The sequence below is a fragment of the Scheffersomyces xylosifermentans genome (assembly GCF_036884685.1).
Source record: "Scheffersomyces xylosifermentans strain CBS 12540 chromosome Unknown RJT20scaffold_3, whole genome shotgun sequence".
NCBI classification, from domain to species: domain Eukaryota; kingdom Fungi; phylum Ascomycota; class Pichiomycetes; order Serinales; family Debaryomycetaceae; genus Scheffersomyces; species Scheffersomyces xylosifermentans.
The window spans coordinates 646323-666885 of NW_027042941.1; the positions used below are offsets into that span (position 1 = coordinate 646323).

Here is a 20563-nt window from a genome sequence, read left to right on the forward strand (position 1 = left end):
ATGGCCCTTCTCTCAAATTATGCTCTTCAAGAAGAAACAATTCAACACAAGTATCCACATAGAAATTCTAACTGAAGAACAACTCACATTTAGTCTCTCTCTTTTTTTTGCAGCATTTCCACTCCACTTGTCGCACTCATACAAACTATGAGCCATTCGACAGAACTTTCTGGAAGGCGGTGAACTTTCACGGGCGCAAGAAAAAAGGTTTATATACAAACGGTTGTTTTATGTTGTACAGCAAGTGCATAGGAATATTGTAGATTTTGTAACATCAAAGAAAACGTTGTTGTGAAGAAAGACTACATAGTGTTCTGGGCGAATACAGTCACAGTCGAACTACCGTTAGCATTATACAACAGAGAAACCATGGAATTCGAATTGGAACCGACCTTGGAGTCAATCATTACCCAAGATACCTTGAAGTGGATCTTCGTGGGAGGTAAAGGAGGTGTTGGTAAGACCACCACATCTTCATCCATTGCAGTTCAGTTGGCGTTAACCCATCCAAATGACCAATTTTTGTTGATCTCAACCGATCCAGCTCACAACTTGTCGGATGCCTTCTGCCAAAAGTTCGGAAAGGATGCCAGAAAAGTCGAAGGCTTGTCCAACTTGTCGTGTATGGAAATCGATCCAGAAGCTGCCATGAGTGATTTACAACAACAGGCACAACAATACAATAACGACCCTAATGACCCCTTGAAGAGTATGATGAGCGATATGACTGGCTCTATTCCAGGTATCGACGAGGCATTATCATTTATGGAAGTGTTGAAGCACATAAAAAACCAAAAAGTTGACGAAAATGACGATAACAAAGATCAAATCTCCTACAAAACTATTATCTTTGATACCGCTCCTACAGGTCACACCTTGCGTTTCTTACAATTACCATCAACTTTGCAGAAGTTATTGGGTAAGTTCCAAGCCTTGTCTGGAAAGTTTGGTCCTATGTTGAACATGCTTGGTGGTGGCGTTAACCAACAAGACATGTTTGAAAAGTTGAATGAAGTGCAGAAGAATGTCACTGAAGTCAACGAGCAATTCACAAACCCAGATTTAACAACTTTCGTTTGTGTTTGTATTTCCGAGTTCTTGTCGTTGTACGAAACTGAGAGAATGATCCAAGAATTAATGTCATACCAGATGGACGTAAACTCCATTGTTGTAAACCAATTGTTATTTGCTGACGATGATGAGAAGCCATGTAAGAGATGTGTCAGTAGATGGAAGATGCAGAAGAAGTACTTGGATCAAATGAACGAGTTATACGAAGACTACCATTTGGTGAAAATGCCATTATTGGGAACTGAGATCAGAGGTGTAGATAATTTGAAGAGATTTTCCCAGTTCTTATTGAAACCTTATGACCCTAAGGTTGACGGTGCTATTGTCACCGAGATAGAGGAGAAATAGACGTAATTATATATCACCATTCATCATTTTCTTCATATAGCCAAAATACATAAAGCACGTGACTGAGTTAAGGGCCGCTCGTAAACTGGAAAATTTACATCCGATTGACAGATCAGTCACTCTATTCATGACAATCTGTTGTGTCCATTGTCTTGAGTGTTTTTAACCATACAGTTGAATAAGGTTGTCGAGATACAGTAGAACCCTGCAGCACGAAGAAACACGATGGCTAGAGGAAATCAAAGAGATTTGGCCAGAGCTAAGAATATGAAGAAACAACAGGAGTCCAAGGGTCAGAAGAAGGGAGACCCAGCTAAAAGAATGGAAACCGACGCAGAGAGGATGAGAAGAAAGCAAGCTGAATGTACGTAAACTTTTCTATGACAATTGTATTCTAAGAACATATAATTCTCCATTATTTTGAGCAAATTTCTAACTTATCTTTTGTAGCTGATGCCAGAAAAGCTGCTGAACAAGAAGCGAAGAAGAAGTAGTCTGTCTACTGGTTGATATGTAATAGTCGTTCAAGAGCTCCGAATCGCCCTAGACCGACATCAGAAACGCCATAGCGAAACTGCATGCTCATACGCTTCATTTCGTCTATTATTTTAATCATTCAATAGTCAATATCTTCCACAAAACGCATTAATTAGGTTATTCATTAGTCTTATAGTGGAGAGCGAGACTTCTGATTCTCAGCGGACCAGAGAGTTTCCCATCTACCCATCTACAACACTCACAGTTACACAGTTGATAGCAGTGCAGTACTTACTTCACTTCAACGACAACTTGACTTTAAAACCCTATCCTCTATACTTCCATATGTACGATATACGACCAATATAGTAATAATTAGTGCACTCGCAAACGTGTGGAGACATATTTATAATTATATACAATTTATAGCCCAATCCACGAGGAAAGCAAAAAATTCCTCTGTACACCGATCGGTTCTCAGAGAAGACTCCGCTCTGTTCGGTCTTAGTACACCCACCAAACATATCCTCACACCACGTCGGATCGCACAAATACTCGTAATTGTACTATCGTTGGCATATCTTTTAAATGATTGGAGCTTATATAGTGGGGACTAAGGTGCAAAAAATGGCTATTAAAGTGGGGGTTGAATCCGATGCATAAACTGCAAACACTTAACATGTAGATACTTAAAGCACCAATTCTCGGTATGGGATTTTTCAGGAACCAGAAACCTTGGCTTCCTATTGACCATCGACGTAATAGTCAGTTAACTAGCAGTGTTGACGAATTGAGTAAGTGACCAATTGAAAACTACCTCTACTAACTATGTTGATCGAAGAGACCTACCATGACGTCAAGACGTCCTACGGAACTACAATGAGATTGTTCGTGTACCACCCTAAGGTTCCAAACTACCCTAATGTCAAGTTCCCCGGTGTCATTGTCTACAGTGAAATCTACCAAGTTACTGGTCCAGTAACCAGAATCGCTAAGGACATTGCTGGCCAAGGATTTATCGTGGTATGCCCTTCTATCTACCATAACTTTGAAAGTTATGAGGCTTTGGCCTACGACGAGGAGGGTACTGACAAGGGTAACAAGTACAAGATCGAGAAGGAGGTTAAATCTTACGATGAGGACAACGACTTGTCAATTAAGTACTTATTGTCTTTGCCAACATGTAACGGTAAGATCGGAGCTACTGGTATGTGTCTTGGTGGTCACTTGGCTTTCCGTGCTGCATTAGACCCAAGAGTCAGTGCTGCTGTCTGTTTCTTTGCGACCGATATCCACATCCATGCCTTGGGTAAGGGCAAGAATGACGATTCCTTGAAGAGATCCAAAGAGATCCAGGGCGAGATCATCATGATCTTTGGTGACAAGGACAACCACGTTCCATTGGAGGGTAGAGACTTGATTAGAAGTACTTTGAGAGCCAACAAAGTTGCCTTAACTTTCATTGAGATCAACGATGCCCAGCACGCTTTCGTCAGAGATGAAGCTAGTAAAGGTAGATACGATCCAGCTATTACCAAGTTGTGCACGGATTGGTTATTTGAGTTATTCAACCGTAAGCTTAAATTGGAGTACGGTGAAAATGATGGCCAAAAGCGAGTCATTGAGGACGTCTGTTAAGTAGTTTTTCTAAATAGTAATAGAGTCAAGCATAATATTGTACTTGGTTTAAAGGGTAGTGCGTTCATCCGCATTAACTACCCCTAAATTTGAACTTCTAATATATGGATGCAACAAAGATACAGTAAGGATGCAACGGCATTTAAAAACATAAACTAATAAGAAGTAAATATATTTCACCTTGTGAGTTCTCTCTTTCTTTCATTTTCACCCTGCTTCCCTCCTCTCTCTCTCTCTCTCTTTCATTCTCTCTCACTACTAATGGTATCCTAGGGTATTATAACTACTGGAAGCCGGAAGTGTCATAATTAAATACCATAGAACAATTGCATTCAAAAAAAAAAAATGGAACTCAACAAGAAAGGAAGCTTTCACTACCAAAGTTAATAACGACAGAAGATTATATTTTTACCTCTTATAGTAGTATAGGTCATTGAAGTAGACACTGTTGGAGGAATACTTCACCAACTTGGAAGACCTCTCACGTGATCACTAATAATCCTCGGCTTTCTCACATGAAAGAGACTACGCCTAAAAAAATCCCAAGCGTGTGGAGAAAACTCTATCTACAATCCCTAATAATTGGCATAAAAGACACTGCGAGCTGTCCCATAGAATCGGTTACTGTAGCGTGTATATTCAATAGGAATGGTGACCAATATCACCTCAATAGTTAACAACAACTCCACGCATAGCAGCCCTTCCCTCAACAAGAAGCAGGAAATAATTGATAATCTTATCAAGCTAGCCAAGGAAGAGCAACAGAGAGGCAATAAGTCTGTGACTCAAGATAAAATCTCTCAGCTAACTTCATATCTCAACAAACAACAACTGATAGAATCGAACAGAAAGGGCGATTCTGATAGCAAGTACTCTTACTCTAAATTCAAAAAGCTTCCAGAGGTACCGAAACCCAAGTTTTCTCCACTTTTCAACAAATTTGATCTCTCCAAATCAGTTGCTTCAGTTAACAGCACAGATATAAATAGCGGCGTTGAAAAGGGCCGCAGAAAGCAAGTTTATCGTGGAAGTAGCAAGTTTTCGTTAAAGCGATTAGAGAGTATCGTTGTGGAAATTTTAGAGTCGTTGGCTAATCTTCTAGACAGTCTTCATTTACTTTCAAATTTACCAATGTTTCCGAAAGTTCTTCTGAACTTGTTGAAGCACACCAACAAGTTATGGGTTATCATCTTAGTATTTTTGATAAGAAAGACAATATCACAACTATATAACGTAATCCGCAAGGAGAGAAAGGTAAAGGTTGAATTGGAAATCTTGAACTTCAAAAATGGCAAGGGATCTCAATTTATTAACGAAGATATCAACAAGAAGTACAAAAAAATCTTAAAAGATTTGAAATTTGACAAGATGATGTTGTACATTGAATTATTTGGTAACTTCTTGGACTTTACGTTCAATTTTATCGAACTTTATGGTATTCCGGTTCCTGATTGGTTCATGAGCACGTTGAACGTGCTGAGTATGGCTATGACTGTGTACAGAATGAATAAAGATGATGAATATGTTGATGATGATATCACAGAGGACTTAATATAAGGAAATCGATCCTCAAGTTTTTTGGGTAATTTTGACATGCTATCAGTTGTCCAGGAGGACTAATAATGATTGAATCATACAAAGTAGAAGACGTTTTTCGTACATAGAAAAAACAGCAAGCGGTGTTTCTTAAGAGATTAATAAATGATTGTTTCAGATTGTATATTCACTACTTAAATAGAACTACTTACTACAGTCAAGTCCATTGGATACAATAGCCTTGAATGACGCAACGGTCTTACTAAAAGAAGAAATATTTTCGATAATAGTATCGTCCGGGGGCTGTGAACTCGTGAATCACTATTACCTTTCAAGTTAAAGTGAGAGCCTTTCAGTAGTTTCCTCATGATTCCTGGATTCTTTAAATAAGTGTCGCATTTTCTTCGTCTTACATCTGTTTGCGACACAAATCAAATATGCGAAATACTCGAAGATCTTAAGAAAGCAAAGAAAGATCGAATGTGTTTACTTGTCATGTATTTGTATATATACTCAAAAGGAATGTCTATAGAGAGACTATTGCTGGACAGCGAGCTTCGTCTCGGCGAAATACAACAAAAATTAATTTCCGCAACTCAAGATGTTACTGAATCATCTTTATCGAGAGAGCCTTATTTTGTACAGCAATTCTATGAGGACACTTCACCAAAAGAAATAGACGATATCAATAAAGACATCGTACAAAACGACCTTTCCACATTGGGAGTAACACAGTTGAATCACAGATATGAACAGGTTTCTAATGATATTGTGGAATTGAACAAACTTGCCCACATTCAAAACTATTTAGTAGAGATTGAAGATCTTTTGGCTAAACCGAAGTCCATTTCGAGCCTTCTAGACTTCCAACAATTGTTCTCCTTATTCAAAAGTACGAGAAACGAAACGACAAAAGGTACTACTTCCCAATTTATTATCTATAAGCATATTTCCAAAGCGATTGATAATGCATTTGCTCGTTTTGTAGATCAATTGGAAGACAACCTCAAGTTGTTGATTCCAAATGAGTACACCATTGAAAATGTGTCCATATTACATGAATTCAATGCTTTATTGCATAAAAATTCTTTGAAGCTCGAGTACTACTCGAAGTTGAGATTGAAATGGGATAGGTTGGTAGATAAAATACTTTCTCCAGGCGAGAATAACTATCGCTTGCATTTGTTGGATGAAAAATTGAACGACTATGGATCCGTAGCAATTGATTTAATTTCAGACGAGAGCAATGCTAGTGGCTTTATATTATCTGTGCGAAACTTGTTAGAGTTTATCAACTATCTTCAATTGGATACTTTAAAGCACTATTTAAACTCAAAGATATCCCGTTTGCTTATCCACAAAATATCCACAAATATTGATATCATCATAAATAATGACAACAGCAAAGAAGACTTAAAAAAGTTGATAGAATACAGCAATTCAACCAGCTGGAATGTGTTAGCTGGTTTACATAGCACTGATACTAAACTGATTGAAGAGAAGCTCAATAGTATCTATTTGGAATGGAAAGTCGACAACTACATAGACAAAATTAGAGCTTCCTTTAATTCAGGACTGATTGATAAAATTACTGAATGGGATGAGATTCCTGAAGTTAAATCCGAAAAAGCTACTGCGACACAAGAATTAGGACAGACTCCAAGCGAAGAAGCTGATGCCTGGAATGATGGTTGGGACGAAGCTTGGGATGATGACGTAATTGAAGAAGACCAGAAGTCCACTGAGGCAAAGAATGATAATAATGGCCCAAAGATTAAGGTGTCAGATTTATCAAAGGAACTTGCATCGATTGTACACAACTTCCAAGAACATTCTCCTGATATATCATATCTCATAGGGTCTATTAAAGCACTCTCATTGGCCAAATATCCACCATTATCGAGATCATTCTTGATCTATAACGACATGAAGAAAATTTCTGTCTCGTTACATTCGCCCGAGTTACTAACATTTGTGGATGTAAATTGGAATCAATACTTAATTAGATTCTTTGAGCAAATTAAGGGTATATTGAACTCGCTCAACTTGACTGACTCTATATCGAATGATAGTCCAGAGCCCGAGGACGAATATAGCGACCTCGATGACTACAATCTCAACCAGTTGAGTTTGATATATTCTTGGTTTGACATGCTAGTTCAAGAAACAGAGCTTCAAAATACTAATGAGGCTAAATTCAAAGAATTGATAAACGCGTTAGTCTCTTTTATCAATGAATGGCTAATAGCAAAAATCATTTCCTTTTCTGAAATATCAGAGGACCGCTCTATTAAAATTGTGAAGATTATTGATTCGCTTAATAATGTGACAGTTCCATATGTTATGCTTATTGGAGAATCCAAAGAAGATATCAAGTCATACAACAAGTTGAACAATCTTAAGTTCTTGCTTAAGAATCACTTGAAAGACATTATGGACAGATTCTATGAAGGTGACTTATTTGATATTGAAACGGAGGAATTAATAAAGATAATTAGGAGTGTATTTATACAGAGCGAACTTAGAGATAACTATATTACAGAAATCTTAGAGTTCAGAAACATGAACTAGTTGAAAAAAAGCAAATACGACGTGCCCTTAGAATTAAGATTAGTCTACAATTAAATCGTTGTAGATTCATGTATTAATGAGTTGTGTAAAATATTAGTCTCTAATTAACCAAAGAACATTTCGGAGATCCCGAAAGACGTCTAAAATGTACCGAAGATATGAAATATGAAGCTTTCATGTAGGAGAACTACTCGACGACCTTTCCGCTGTTAATCTTTTTGCCAGTTTTGGCAATGGTATTGTAAACGGTATCGTAGTCAAGAGAATCGACGGTGGCGACATCAACGGTCTGCTTTTCCAAGGAAATGTCGATGTTGGAAACTCCGTCCAACTTGGTCAATACCCTGTTCACGGCTCCAGAGCAACCGGAGCAAGACATTGTGACGTCAAAGTGATACTTGTGACCAGACATTGTATATATAATTATTAGACAGTTGGGTGAGGAAATCGAAGTAGCAGACAAAGTAGCAGACACCAATAAGGATTCAGAAAAGTTTCCTTTACTGATGAAAAAGATAATGGGTCTGACATAATTTATATAGCATTACAGAAACTCAGTCCTTTAGTAATCGGAATTGAGCTAAAAAGACGCAAACTCTTTTCTGGCATATTTGCCTCAAAAATATGCAGTGCAGATTGGAGCCACAGTGATATATGGTAGCACCCAGTCGCGGGAATTACTGCAAAAAGATTAAATTTGTATTTAAAAATAATATTGTTTGTAGTTTATGCCTGAACCTAATTACCTCTTAGGGAGTAATAGTATTAAGAATTTACTTTCTTCGACTGAGGATACGGATAAACTCACGCTTAGAATGGGTTGGAAAGGTCTCGATTTTTCGGGTAAGGTCGTCCAAACTTAGCTGCTTCTCTATTATGTACTGATCGATCAATACTGCTATTTCGAACAGTAGATGCTCGTAAATAGAAGATGCCGTGGGAGCCTTGTCCTGAAACACATCGGTTGTCACTCGGTTATCTAATTCTAGCAGTAATTCTTTAATCAACTCGATCACTCGCTTGCGTGCATTATATAGCTGGAGATCTCTATCATTTCTAATCCATTTTAAATCCCACCTTTCCACTCTCTCTGTTACCAAAGTCCATTCTTCAACAACCTCCACCACAGTAGATATTGAGCTATTCATATGAAATTGATACAATTGTTCTTTTCTGGGCTGCTTTTCATTGTTATCATCAGTTGGCTGGCTCAGCAATCGCGACCTCTTTTTAGAATGTTCTTCAACTGTCGAATTACCTTTCCATGCCCCATCAACAACACCAGAGTCGACTATTTGATGTAGCACATCCTGCTTGCGGATTATATCATCGTTCGCTGAACGTTTTTGGGCTCTGCGAGCGGTCTTTATCGCTTCCAGAAAAGCTGCGCTTTCTTCTTTTTCCAATAGTAGTTCATCTTCTCCCGTCTCATTGCCTGCTTCGTAAGACTCAAGAAAATCCTTCACCAACTTCATATTCGGTATCCGACTCTGACGTGGTTGCAGTTCATCTCCTTCGTTGTTTAGTTGGTGTAATCTATTTAAGCGGCTCAAAATCTCCTTCAACTTTTTGGTTGTAATATGAGGTGTTTTAGGTATAATATCCTCAATGAGAAATGATTTGAGCATTTCCCCGTTAAGTTTGAAATTATTCAACCCTTTCAGGGCGCAATATTGAACATACCTTTTAATTTCAGCAGAATATAGTCTCTTACTAGCCTCCGTTAACCCATTTAGAATCTTTGAATGCGTATACATCTCGTTTAATTTTTCAAATAGCGACTCCTCTAGATTGCTTCGTTGGTTATAGACAATACCATTCAGTTGCAAGATTTTCTCATCCTCTGTCAGTTTATTTGAACTCAATATTCCTTTTGATTCAAGATTTTCTGCTTCTCTTAAAAATTCACTCATTACATCAACCAAATTTTTTTCATGGTACGCGCTATCGAATGCTATTCTATTAAGTTGGTTCAACTTCAATAAACTGCTACGAAGATTTTTTAATCTTGTGGAAGCATATCCGGAACTGCTATTTTGGACCTCATGTCTGAGATAGGATCTAAGTACGTCATTGTTTAGTAAAAAGTTGTCCATATTTTGACTAGCGCAATATCGAATAAATCTTTTCATGTCGGTCGAATAGGCTTTAAAAGTCTTCCCTGTCAAATTTTGTAGAATTGGTTTCGTCTTTTCAGAATTTATTATGTGATTTGTGAACATCTGCAATAGAAATATCTCATTTGTGGATAACTTCTTCTTTGCAACTTTTCCTAACTTTATGATTTTCGTTGCATCAATATCTTCACCTTCTGTGGCGGATTCTGGGGCAGAAGGTGCTGGTATGGTCGTGCTAGTCTTCACCTTCCCCGTGTAGCTTTGAACTAATTCCTCAATTAGATCATCGCTAAGAAGCTCGAATGGCTGCTCATTCGGATATACAATTCGATTCATATGGTACAATTTATTAAGTGGAGACCGAATACTCTTTATGGTGTTTTCACTAATTTGTCCCCTTCGCAGAATTTCGCTTTGGATCAATTCTTTTGCCAAAGTCTTAGTCACAAAGAAGTTGTCTAACCCTCTATTAGCACAATGTCTGATGTACCGTCTTATTTGATACAAATACTTTTCTTGAGTTTCACCTCTCAAATCACTGAGTGTTTTCATAGCCATTTCTGAGCTGAGAACTTCAGTATCAAACTTGTGAAGCAACTTCTTCTCTGCCAAAGATCGCTTTTCATACTTCGGTATAGACGATAGAGTTGCTGAGTTATCCAAAGGTTTAGAATCGTCAGTTCCATTTAATATAGCGTGTATACTTAAACCCTTTTCTGGTTCGCTACTGCTCTGGCTCGATTTTTTTGCATTCGCAGACAACAGTTTCTTCCGTTGAGCGGTTTTTGTAGTTGTTGATTCCACAGCCACTTTACCAGACGGAACTGAGCTTTTATGACGAGCCATAATGTACAACCAACGTCAAATTTTATAATTATATTACTTATCCGTCTATACCACGACTGGTGTAATAATTGGTGTATTTATATTCTGTCAATTTTTACATCAAAGGTAGAACCGAAAAATGAAATTCTGCTGTGGAGAGCAGGAAAAAACTTTGATAAGAGGTCACAAGAGTGTTGTGCCAGCTATCAATAAAGGAATAAAATTTAACTCCAAGTTATACCTCGAGATATCTTTTAGTAGTAATAGTTCCTCGCACGTAATATGAAATAAGTGTTGCCAGCCCTAGTTAAGTTTTAAGTGAATTCTATCAAGTAGACGAATTTATGTGGTGCGGTACTGAAAATATGTGGAAGCCTTATACCACCGATAAGCTTTCGGCAAATAATAGTACTGGACCCTTGTCTAGGATCTGGAAATACTTCTGAATCAGTAACTACTAGAGTTCCTAAGAGTTTATATATTGTTTTCCTTGCTCAATTGACGTTTCGATACTTGTCACATCAATTGTCACCATCTTCTTATCTCATCAGGATGAAATGGGAAGATCTAGCATCCGACACAGTAGAAAAACGAAATCAACTGGTCTGATAAGGCTGATCATGTGATTCACAAATGGGTACATACAGGATTTTTTAAATCAATCGCCATTCGTAAATGGGTTCCCGAATTTGTATGTTTTTAGGCATGATGGCGTGTTAAGTGGTATGGTGATTTTTGCATGGTTCTGCCAATTAGGTCAATTGATAAAAGTTTGGGACTTTACAGTAAGTTTGAATAATGGAGTGCCAATTAGTTCAATATACCAAAATTGAAGCCAAGTACATCCATCCAATGACTGCAAAATCTGCTGCATATTTCATTACAAGCCAAGGAAACAACTACAATTAAAATTTCTTAAAAATAGACAAATCATTATTAAACTAACTAAAAATTCTATATAATCTAACAAAATTACCAGAAACAAAATTCTGTCTCAAAATGCCATTGCTGTCTCAAAATCTTCAGCTGTAATATCAGATTTTGCACACATTTGCTTGAATATACCATTGGCATTGAATAGGTTCCAGGGAGTATCAAACTCTCTCACCTCACCCTTATCTAAGGTAATAATACGGTCGTAGTTCAAAATCGTTTTCAACCTGTGAGCAATACACAATATGGTGCAGTGTCTAAATTCGGTTGCAATTATGGCCTGAATCTTGCTATCAGTTTCATAATCCACCAGCGAGGTTGCTTCGTCTAAAACCAAGATCTTGGTGTCTCTTATTAAAGCTCTAGCAAAGGCAATTAATTGCCTCTCTCCCAATGAAAAATTGAGTCCCTCATCCTGAACTTCTTGATACAAGTGGAACCGTGGCAAGTCGTCCCCAGTTAATTCACCTATATCTATACTTTTACAATTGGAAATTTCAAATTCACTCATTATTCCTGATCTCCTCAAAGCATCCCAAAGCTTTTCGTCGCCATGTTGATTAAAAGGATCCAAATTTCTTCTAATTGTTCCGTTGAATAATACAGGGTCTTGTGGAATAATAGAAATCTTGGACCTTAAATCACGCAAACCGATTGTGGATACGTCTATTCCATCAATTAGAATCCGTCCTTGATCCAATTCCGTGATTCTATATAAAGCTGTCATGATAGAAGACTTACCGGCACCTGTCCTACCACAAATACCAATTTTCTCTCCAGAAGCCACCTTGAAAGTCAAATCTTTCAAAACCAAGGGTAAACCAGGTCTGTATGCCATTGAAACACCATCAAATTCAATTTCTCCGTGAGTCGGCCAATCAGCAGATGGTTGTGTTTTTTCTATTGTATATTCAGCTTCTTGGGGTAATTTGAAAGCATAATGGCAGACCCTTTCCACCGAATTCATTTCATTCTCGACAATTGTGAATAATCTAAAGAATTGAGTAAACTCCTGCGTTAATTGCATTGAGTATGTCAAAATTAAACCAACTGTGGCAGCACTTAAGTTGAAAACACTGTTAACACATAATAAAGCAATAGCCAAAACAAGAAGAACTGACAAAGCCTCGAGGTGGATACCTAACCATCTCTGGTGGGCATTGACCAAGAAACTTGCTTCGTTCAATTTATGTATCAGGTTGTCATTTTTGTCAGTGAATTTTAATTCAGATTTGTATGCCTTGATAGTGTCTATACCGCTTAAAACTTCACTGAAATTGTCATATACAAATGATCTCTGCACTGCTTCTATACGCTTAATTTCTCTGGTAGATGCCTGATAGTAATTACATACAACAAGGAAAATGAACGAGACAAAAGGAACAGCTACTGCAATCCACGGCAAGTAAACAATGAAAAGAATAAGAAAGCCTATAAGTCTTGCAGTAGTAACGGTGAACATTCTTAAATTTTCACTGATTTCATTGTCTAAAGCGTCAGTATCCTTAGTAAATCTGTTCAAAATCCTTCCCACTGGAGTTGTGTCCATGAAAGACATTGGAGAGTGTAAAATTTTCTTGATAGCCATCACATTCAAATTTTTAGAAGTATTCGTTGTCAAAGTTATCAACAGAATAAATTGCATAGTGAGGAATGCAACCCAAAGTACATTGAACATGACATAGAGTCCAATGTAGAAGCCATCTGATTTACCAGGAAATTTCTTTGAAATCCAGAACGACAACCAAGTATTTGTAAAAATTTCGCAGGATGTAGATAAGGTCAAACAGAAACCAAACACAATGAGAAATCCCCATGGCTGTAACCGGCCCGCTCCATACTTGATATAGTTGAAGTAGACATCCGACTTTAAATGATTGACAGCCTTTTCTTCTTTCTGAATCAATTTGCTCCTCGATCCATCCTTTCCTTTGGTGATGTCTCTGAATGTTTCTTCGTCATCTTCTTCCTCGTAAATTTCATCGACTTTCAGTTGTGTTTTCCTTCTGGTAAGGCCACCGGTAGAGGAATAAGAAGTATTAGAAAACTTGGGGATAAGTTCCTGAACAATGTCATAACTATCTTGCATTTTTTGTTTTTTGGAAGCTTCTTCTTCAACTTCCTTCTCTGTATCTCTATGAAAGGCGGTTAACTTTCTGAAGCTTTCGTTTGTAGACTTCAATTCAGACATTGTACCAATTTGAATTGTACCATCACCATTCAAAAACACAATACGATCGGCTTGGTTAATTAAGGACAACTGATGAGTTGCCAATAATCTCGTCTTATCTTTAAGAAGGCCCATGAAACAGTGATCAACTATGTGCTTTCCAACTCTTGCATCAACTGCACTCAAAACATCATCCATAAGGATTATATCCTTGTTGTAATATACTGATCTAGCCAAATTTATTCTTGCCTTTTGACCACCTGACAATGTAACACCTTTCTCACCCACTTCAGTGAAGTCACCAGAAGGCAAGTTCTTTAAATCTTGTTGTAATGAACAAGCATATACCACTTGCTCATAGTATTCACGATCTTCCTCTGAACCAAAAATAATGTTTTGTTTGATGGTAGCATTTTGTACCCAGGGCGCACCGCATAGAACCATGGAACCATTGATGTTGACTGATCCCTCATCGCAAGTCATGTAACCAGCTATGGCATTCAATAAAGATGACTTTCCAGATCCAATGACACCGGTAATCGCGATGAATTCACCCTTCTTCACGGAGAGGTTGATGCCTCGTAACCCTGAGAAAGAGTTAGCCTCCTCATCATTATCAGACAATGAGCTCATTTCAATGGCTTCCCCATCATCGCTAGCATCGCCTTGTTCTTCTTGGTTGTCATCATCATTATATGTCTCCCAATGAAAGCTTCCGTCATTGATTTGAATAGCTACTAAGTCTTCATTATCATCTCTTCTGATATAGTTGCTACTTGGTTTCATTTCTTCTGCAGTTAAAAGAGCTGCAATTCTTTTCAAGGCCATGAACATGTCAGCAGTTGCAGACACTGCAGGAGGAATGAAATTCATTATGAAAGATAAAATTTCAAAGGATGAAACAGATGAGAAAATAGAACCGGCATCTCTTGTTCCACCCTCTATTCCGTATAGCACCAAAAAGGCTATCATTGCAGTAATACCCGTTAAGCTCATGGCTACCGCATACACAAAATTCCTTAACCTTTGAATTTTGAATATGAAGTTGATCTCATTGGACCTTGCCTTCATCACATTGGACAAATAAGGAATCTCCCAAGAATAATATTTAATAATCTTCAAATTAGTTATCAACTCTTTCATAAGGCCAACCCTAATGTCAGTGAGTTTACTTGCAATGGCTCTGTAACGATATAATTGAGAAGTTGTGTAAGAAATACCTAACAAGAAAAGTGCAAGCATGGCAATTCCAATAACTGCTGACACACCAATGTTGAGAACCAAAATAACAATGACAATTGCAATAGGAATAGGGAAGGTCAATAGAACAGGAGTATACAAGCATGCAAGCTCTACTCTGGACAAGTCTGTTGTTACTATAGAGGTAATATTGGCTTGGGTGTATTTGTGTCTAGACTTGGCACTCAACTTGAAAGATTTCTGGAGCATGAAATGTGTCAATGCTGCCTTGATCTGGGCGGCCATAACCAAACCACGGTATTGGTAGTGATTAGCAGTGATACCGGCGGTGAGTTCCACTAAGGCTAGTCCAAAGGCCCAACCTATTCCAATACCAACATTGGTGTTTGAACCGTATGATTTACTCTCAACATAATTGATCAACTTCTTTATGAACAATGGTAACAAACCATTGAAACTCATGGCAATTGTTGCAAAAACTCCAGCGATTAACAAATCTCTTTTACAGGTAATACAAAGAATAAAGAACAAATTGAAATGGGTAAGAGTGAAATCCTCGAGATCATCCTCTTTACTCACAGAAGTAGTTGCCTCCGTTTCTCCTCTTTCCCTGTATTTCTTATGTAAATGTCTATCTTGTGAGTACTCTAATTCTCTCTTATACGCGCGATTGAACCTTTCCACAAAACGGGAAACATGTAAGTCGTCTTGCAAAACAAAAAAATCTTGTGGGTGAAGTGTTCTTCTGTAACCCACGTTCATTATAGGGTGTAACCACGAAAAGAAGATTTTACTAAGGAAGTTAGCCTTCTTGTAGGGGTATGGTTTACGTTCGTCATCTGATGGTAGAGGAACATTCTTGTACTTGTCCTTGATAAGAAAACTAAAGAGTCTTTGTTGCGGTTTAAGCTCATCATCTCCTAGCTCTAAAGAGCTCAGGTCACTTTCCATTGTATTCAATGGCTGGCAGATATGCTTCGTATGTTACTGAATTACTCTATTGTTGTTAAAGCACAAACCAGCTATTTATATAGCTATCTAGACATGCGCATCCAAAGCCTGCTTCGGTTATACTTACGAATTGGATATACATTGGAGCCGCACGGATGCAAAAAACCTCTATGTGGAGCCAGATGAGTAATCATGTACGAAACATGTCACATATCTGCAGTGGATGATTTATTTGAAGAAATCTGAGGGGGTTGAATGCCGTTGGGTGAGAATCGTTTAATTCCGATTAGGAATACGGTCTTCTAATCTTTGCCTGGGGTTGCTGTGAGACAGTGTAGATTCGGTCTGCCAAGGGGTATTTTGTCAAACATTTTGAAAACAGAGATATTTTCTACGCTCCTAGTCTTAGTTACTTTACTGTGACAATATTTCATTACGTGTTCATTTGAACAATTGTAAACTCCGAAGCACAAATAGAATTATGGATAGAACAAATTAGAATCCGCTTGTGCTTCTTATCAAGATTCCTTGCATATGTGAATGACCTGAATTGTAATCTCCATTATTACTCAAAAGCCATAGGGAATCAGTAATGCTGTCCTCTCCTATAATTGTGTGGAAATAAGACCAAGTCCGGCTCCATTGTTCTCGGTTGCCGTCGCGAAGAATTCCCTTTTAGGACTAAAAGCCTCGGACCTTAAAAAGCGCATGGAAAGATATTTTTACGAGATTGTTCGGCTGTATTAGTGCGATTCCTAACTTGGCGTTTAGAACGGTGGTGGTATTTCTCCATGCAAGCTTTATTCATGGTACTCCTAAGCATGTAGTGGAATGAAATTTAATAGGGGGACGACGATTGTAATTGTGTGACCGTCTTTCTGGGTAAATTCCTCTGGGACTGGGACCTCTTGGAGGATCGATACACACAATGAATTGATAACAAATGGATCACGTGATTAATTTCTCATATTTGCAATCGAAGTATATTCTGATAAGAGAAAGCAGGATCTTCAAACTTACTAAAAAGTGCAGAGAATGGCTGTCAGAACGGCATAAACCAATACCAATATCTGAAAGAAGCATTAAGTGGTGAATTAATGGTGACCTAATTTCTTTCATCGATTGTGATTTGGTTGAAATTGTTTTCCTAAGCCGTAAACTTGTTCGAGGAATCTGTCCCTCGTATATGCCAATCAAAAGAATTGACAACAGCATTTCGTTCTTCCCTGAAATAACAGTAAGATCGAATCTTCACTGAAATATCAGATTTCATGTTGATTTGGGAGTTGCATTACTGTCTCTCTGAGTTCTACGGTTTGGCCAGTGCCTGTCAGAATATCACGACAAATGTCTCAATCATACAATGGATTTCCTGCTGCTTCTCCGAATATACCGAGTACAATATTAATTGTCCTATATCAATTTCCCATTAAGCACTTACTGGACTGCAACCCGGTTGACGTTACCTTTATCGACGGTTGTTTTGGAAATTTCATCTCCAAAAGAGTAGTGTTCAATTATTTGCATCTCAATCATTGTAATTGCAATAATGTCGTCAAACTTTCTTGGGTTCTCAAGCCAAAAAAAAGAAACCAGAATGGTTCTAATAACTACATTAAAATGAATAGATGAGACTTCATATACATCGATACTAAGATATTTGTATTAAATACACGGAGACAGAAGTGAAGTCATTTTCATATATTTCAAAAGCCTCTAGCCTTTTCTTTGTGTATTCAAAACGTATAGAAAAAGATTGCTTTTTGCATCCTTTAGAGTTTTCCTCATATCTGTCTGTTTGCAGACTAATTCACAACAAGATTCTTGATATCACAATAATAATAAAAGGGCTTCTTCTGCAAACATTACCTAATGGCTGTTCACCTAACCCCTGACCAGCGGAATCTGAGCTCTGCAATACTACGGGAAGCGGACCCTCAACTTTACCGTCATAGAAATGGTATTTCCAACGCCACCTCTACCAGTACAGAAGAAAATCACTCGCAAGATAGACATGATGAAGGTACAGCAAATGAAGCCAATAGAGAGAATGCATTAAGAAGAGCCTATCAAGATATGAGAACAGGGGTCCCAGAGTCCTCTGAAAGTGGCACATCATCAATTCAATCGTATCATGAATTTGAACTTAACCAATCTGAGTCATTGACATTTTTGTACAATCTTCTATATGATGACAACTCCATGCTTACGAAGGCTGATATATTAAGCATATTGAATGCATTAAAAATCAGGGAAGACAGCCTTCCCTTTACTATAGACTCGATTTTACGGAGTGATATCCAAGGTGTAAATTGGCCGCCAGGTTTGAAGAAGAAATTTTACCTGGACCGATTCCGAGTGGGAAAGGATAACTGGTTTCATAACATCCCTGGTTCGAGAGAAAATGCGATTAAAGTATGTATTTAACAGATGATCAAAAGGATGCCGGGCAAGAAAGGGACTTTAGATCAAATTGATTGATTGTCGAAGGAAACATTTCCTATTTTTGATCTTTCCATGCATCATCTTGAATCCTGTGTCACGTATCTTCTGCACTATCTTCATTTACTAACACCACATAGGACCTTACGATCAAGTCAAGTAACATCAACACCGACTTTTTTAAATTTCATAAATTTTTCAGCAAGCTAAAGCTCCACATTACCCATTTCCAGTTACGTAACCTCGTTTGCTGTGGCTCAAATATTGCAAACGGAATATATTACCCACTGAGCTATTACCATGATCACAACCTCCAAACAGTTCAGAATAGCACGGCAAATGCTTCTAGTGATGAAGAGTATCATTCCTTTTTCAAGATCAATCGATTAATGCCAGACAATAAACTTACAAAAAAGACGGATTCTATGAGATTAGATTGTCTAATAGATTCCAGAACACTATCTAAGAATTCGAATAATAGAATATCGACTCTATGCTGTAATGACGAATTTCTAGTATGTGGGACCTTTGAGGGAGGCTTTATACTATCAGATGTTTCTGATCCCGAAGATGTCAAGACTCTTGGAGAGTATCATTTAACCAGCAACAGCGACGGCATAACCAACCACATTATCATCAACGATAGAGACAATGAGGTCATAGTTTCGTCAAATGATCGCAGTTTGCGTGTATTTGATTTGGAAAGGGCTAAAACTACCAACGATATGGTCAACATACCATTTGCCGTAAATTGTTCCGCCATCAATCCAACCAACTCTAACGAATTACTCGTTACAGGAGATCATCTTAATTCGTTTATAATTGACAAGAGAACAATCAACTCCACATTTAACAATTGCGTACAGTTCAAAGGACACAAAGACTTTGGATTCAGTTGCGACTGGTCTACTCAGAACCCGAATTTACTATTGACAGGTAATCAAGATACATGTGTTAGGCTCTGGGATAAGCGTAAGTCGGATGAGAGTTTATACGCCTGGAGTGGGTCGCTTGGATCTTCTGATTACCGGCATGGTGGACCCGTACGCAATTGCAAATTCAGTTACAACGGAGAGTACATTTCATGGGCGGAGAGTTTGGATCATATAGGTATCATGCAACTACTGGACTTGCAGAAATCAGAAGCTTGTATTCAATCAAGGGTGCAGTCTATAGACTTCATTGGAAAGTGCACAGGCTTAAATTTTGCACCAATTGAGGGAGGCCACGGAGAGCAATTGATCATTGGAGTCAACGACTGTCCTTTGGGAGGTATCCTAAGTTACAAGTTGGAAAGTCAATACAAACCATTAGACTTTGACTTCCACTTTTAATTCTATAATACAATATATTTAAGGAGATATATAAGGATATATATAAGGATATATATAAGGATATATATATATATATATTGGGTCATTTAAACAGTGAAGTTTTACCATTTAGTTATACAGTATGAGAGCATTTATTTTGTCTATAACGTTTCCTCTAGAACAGCAATAGGTGTATTTATATCACTTACACACGTCACTGTTCCAGCGGGAGACATTCTGATGGGTACAAGACTATCCATCGGTTGCCTTTGTTCTTCTCTTTGTTGTAACCTTCTGAACTACTATAAGCTCAGATTAATCGTATAATTTCATCGATATTCCTGGAGAGCCCTATCTTAGATATTGCTTACCACATGTCGTCGACATTCTCGCTTACTTGCAATTGTCCACCTACTTGTTTAACCACTTCATCCAACTTATTAATTTTCCACGACTCTTTCACCAAAGTAGCAATCACTCTAAGCTTATTTCTAGCCTTATTAATCCGTTTTTCAAACTCTGACACTTCGCTATCTCCATTTGTCATGGGAATATCCGATACTAGTTCGTTCAACTGGACCAAATGGTTTGAAACTGAAGAATTATAGTCATCTAAATGAACAGTCCATTCTTCTACCAATCCTTGGATATATCCTACTATCAAGAATCTCTGAAAGGCAGTTTGGTATCCATATTCTTTCCCCTCCGTAAGCTGCTGTTTCGTAGAGTGCTCCTGGCCCTCTTTGTAGCCCTTTTGGTAGTATTCCTCCTCTAGGTTGAGAACCTCATCGGTATCAATATTATAGTCGATGTCTGAGATATCCATGTCTCCGTTGTTTCCATCAAGATCGACTTTTCTTTTCTTAACTTGCACCATCAACTGGTTACTGCTGCCTTACCACGACTTAACTTGTCCAATGTTTCAGTATTTCTCTTGCAATTAACAATACAGTCATTCGTACTCCTGATAC

The 20563-nt window shown here is 37.9% G+C and overlaps 10 protein-coding genes across 10 annotated transcripts; 6 read left to right on the top strand and 4 right to left on the bottom strand. All coding sequences in view use genetic code 12, as the record gives it.

Annotated features, from left to right (window-relative positions):
* The first annotated feature begins 251 nt into the window (after nucleotides 1–251).
* Nucleotides 252–1552, top strand: RJT20DRAFT_34822 (guanine nucleotide exchange factor). The gene has a single exon (XM_064919788.1). The coding sequence runs from the start codon at nucleotides 370–372 to the stop codon at nucleotides 1417–1419; it is 1050 nt and encodes a 349-aa protein (XP_064774904.1). The 5' UTR covers nucleotides 252–369; the 3' UTR covers nucleotides 1420–1552.
* A 92-nt stretch (nucleotides 1553–1644) lies between these two features.
* On the top strand, nucleotides 1645–1913 carry RJT20DRAFT_1420 (uncharacterized protein; the record flags this gene model as incomplete). The annotated part of the gene is made up of 2 exons (XM_064918642.1): nucleotides 1645–1783; nucleotides 1870–1913. The coding sequence occupies 2 exons, from the start codon at nucleotides 1645–1647 to the stop codon at nucleotides 1911–1913; spliced, it is 183 nt and encodes a 60-aa protein (XP_064774905.1).
* A 659-nt stretch (nucleotides 1914–2572) lies between these two features.
* Nucleotides 2573–3663, top strand: RJT20DRAFT_34824 (carboxymethylenebutenolidase). The gene has a single exon (XM_064919789.1). It carries the CDS (start codon nucleotides 2725–2727, stop codon nucleotides 3532–3534), a length of 810 nt encoding a protein of 269 aa, XP_064774906.1. The 5' UTR covers nucleotides 2573–2724; the 3' UTR covers nucleotides 3535–3663.
* A 451-nt stretch (nucleotides 3664–4114) lies between these two features.
* RJT20DRAFT_126890 (uncharacterized protein) lies at nucleotides 4115–5261 on the top strand. Its single transcript, XM_064916857.1, has one exon. It carries the CDS (start codon nucleotides 4183–4185, stop codon nucleotides 5089–5091), a length of 909 nt encoding a protein of 302 aa, XP_064774907.1. The 5' UTR covers nucleotides 4115–4182; the 3' UTR covers nucleotides 5092–5261.
* Nucleotides 5262–5572: 311 nt separating this feature from the next.
* Nucleotides 5573–7673, top strand: DSL1 (Dsl1p). Its single transcript, XM_064916858.1, has one exon. The coding sequence runs from the start codon at nucleotides 5593–5595 to the stop codon at nucleotides 7639–7641; it is 2049 nt and encodes a 682-aa protein (XP_064774908.1). The 5' UTR covers nucleotides 5573–5592; the 3' UTR covers nucleotides 7642–7673.
* ATX1 (copper metallochaperone) lies at nucleotides 7674–8248 on the bottom strand. The gene has a single exon (XM_064916859.1). The coding sequence runs from the start codon at nucleotides 8051–8053 to the stop codon at nucleotides 7829–7831; it is 225 nt and encodes a 74-aa protein (XP_064774909.1). The 5' UTR covers nucleotides 8054–8248; the 3' UTR covers nucleotides 7674–7828.
* On the bottom strand, nucleotides 8234–10867 carry RJT20DRAFT_34841 (uncharacterized protein). The gene has a single exon (XM_064919791.1). It carries the CDS (start codon nucleotides 10602–10604, stop codon nucleotides 8415–8417), a length of 2190 nt encoding a protein of 729 aa, XP_064774910.1. The 5' UTR covers nucleotides 10605–10867; the 3' UTR covers nucleotides 8234–8414.
* Nucleotides 10868–11314: 447 nt separating this feature from the next.
* Nucleotides 11315–15864, bottom strand: RJT20DRAFT_126894 (oligomycin resistance ATP-dependent permease). The gene has a single exon (XM_064916860.1). The coding sequence runs from the start codon at nucleotides 15835–15837 to the stop codon at nucleotides 11578–11580; it is 4260 nt and encodes a 1419-aa protein (XP_064774911.1). The 5' UTR covers nucleotides 15838–15864; the 3' UTR covers nucleotides 11315–11577.
* Nucleotides 15865–17464: 1600 nt separating this feature from the next.
* On the top strand, nucleotides 17465–19679 carry RJT20DRAFT_126897 (mitotic spindle checkpoint protein BUB3, WD repeat superfamily). Its single transcript, XM_064916861.1, has 2 exons — nucleotides 17465–18252; nucleotides 18420–19679. The coding sequence occupies exons 1-2, from the start codon at nucleotides 17710–17712 to the stop codon at nucleotides 19611–19613; spliced, it is 1737 nt and encodes a 578-aa protein (XP_064774912.1). The 5' UTR covers nucleotides 17465–17709; the 3' UTR covers nucleotides 19614–19679.
* A 280-nt stretch (nucleotides 19680–19959) lies between these two features.
* On the bottom strand, nucleotides 19960–20418 carry RJT20DRAFT_134144 (ribosome biosynthesis protein; the record flags this gene model as incomplete). Its single annotated transcript, XM_064918278.1, has 1 exon — nucleotides 19960–20418. The coding sequence occupies one exon, from the start codon at nucleotides 20416–20418 to the stop codon at nucleotides 19960–19962; it is 459 nt and encodes a 152-aa protein (XP_064774913.1).
* Between the last annotated feature and the right edge of the window lie 145 nt (nucleotides 20419–20563).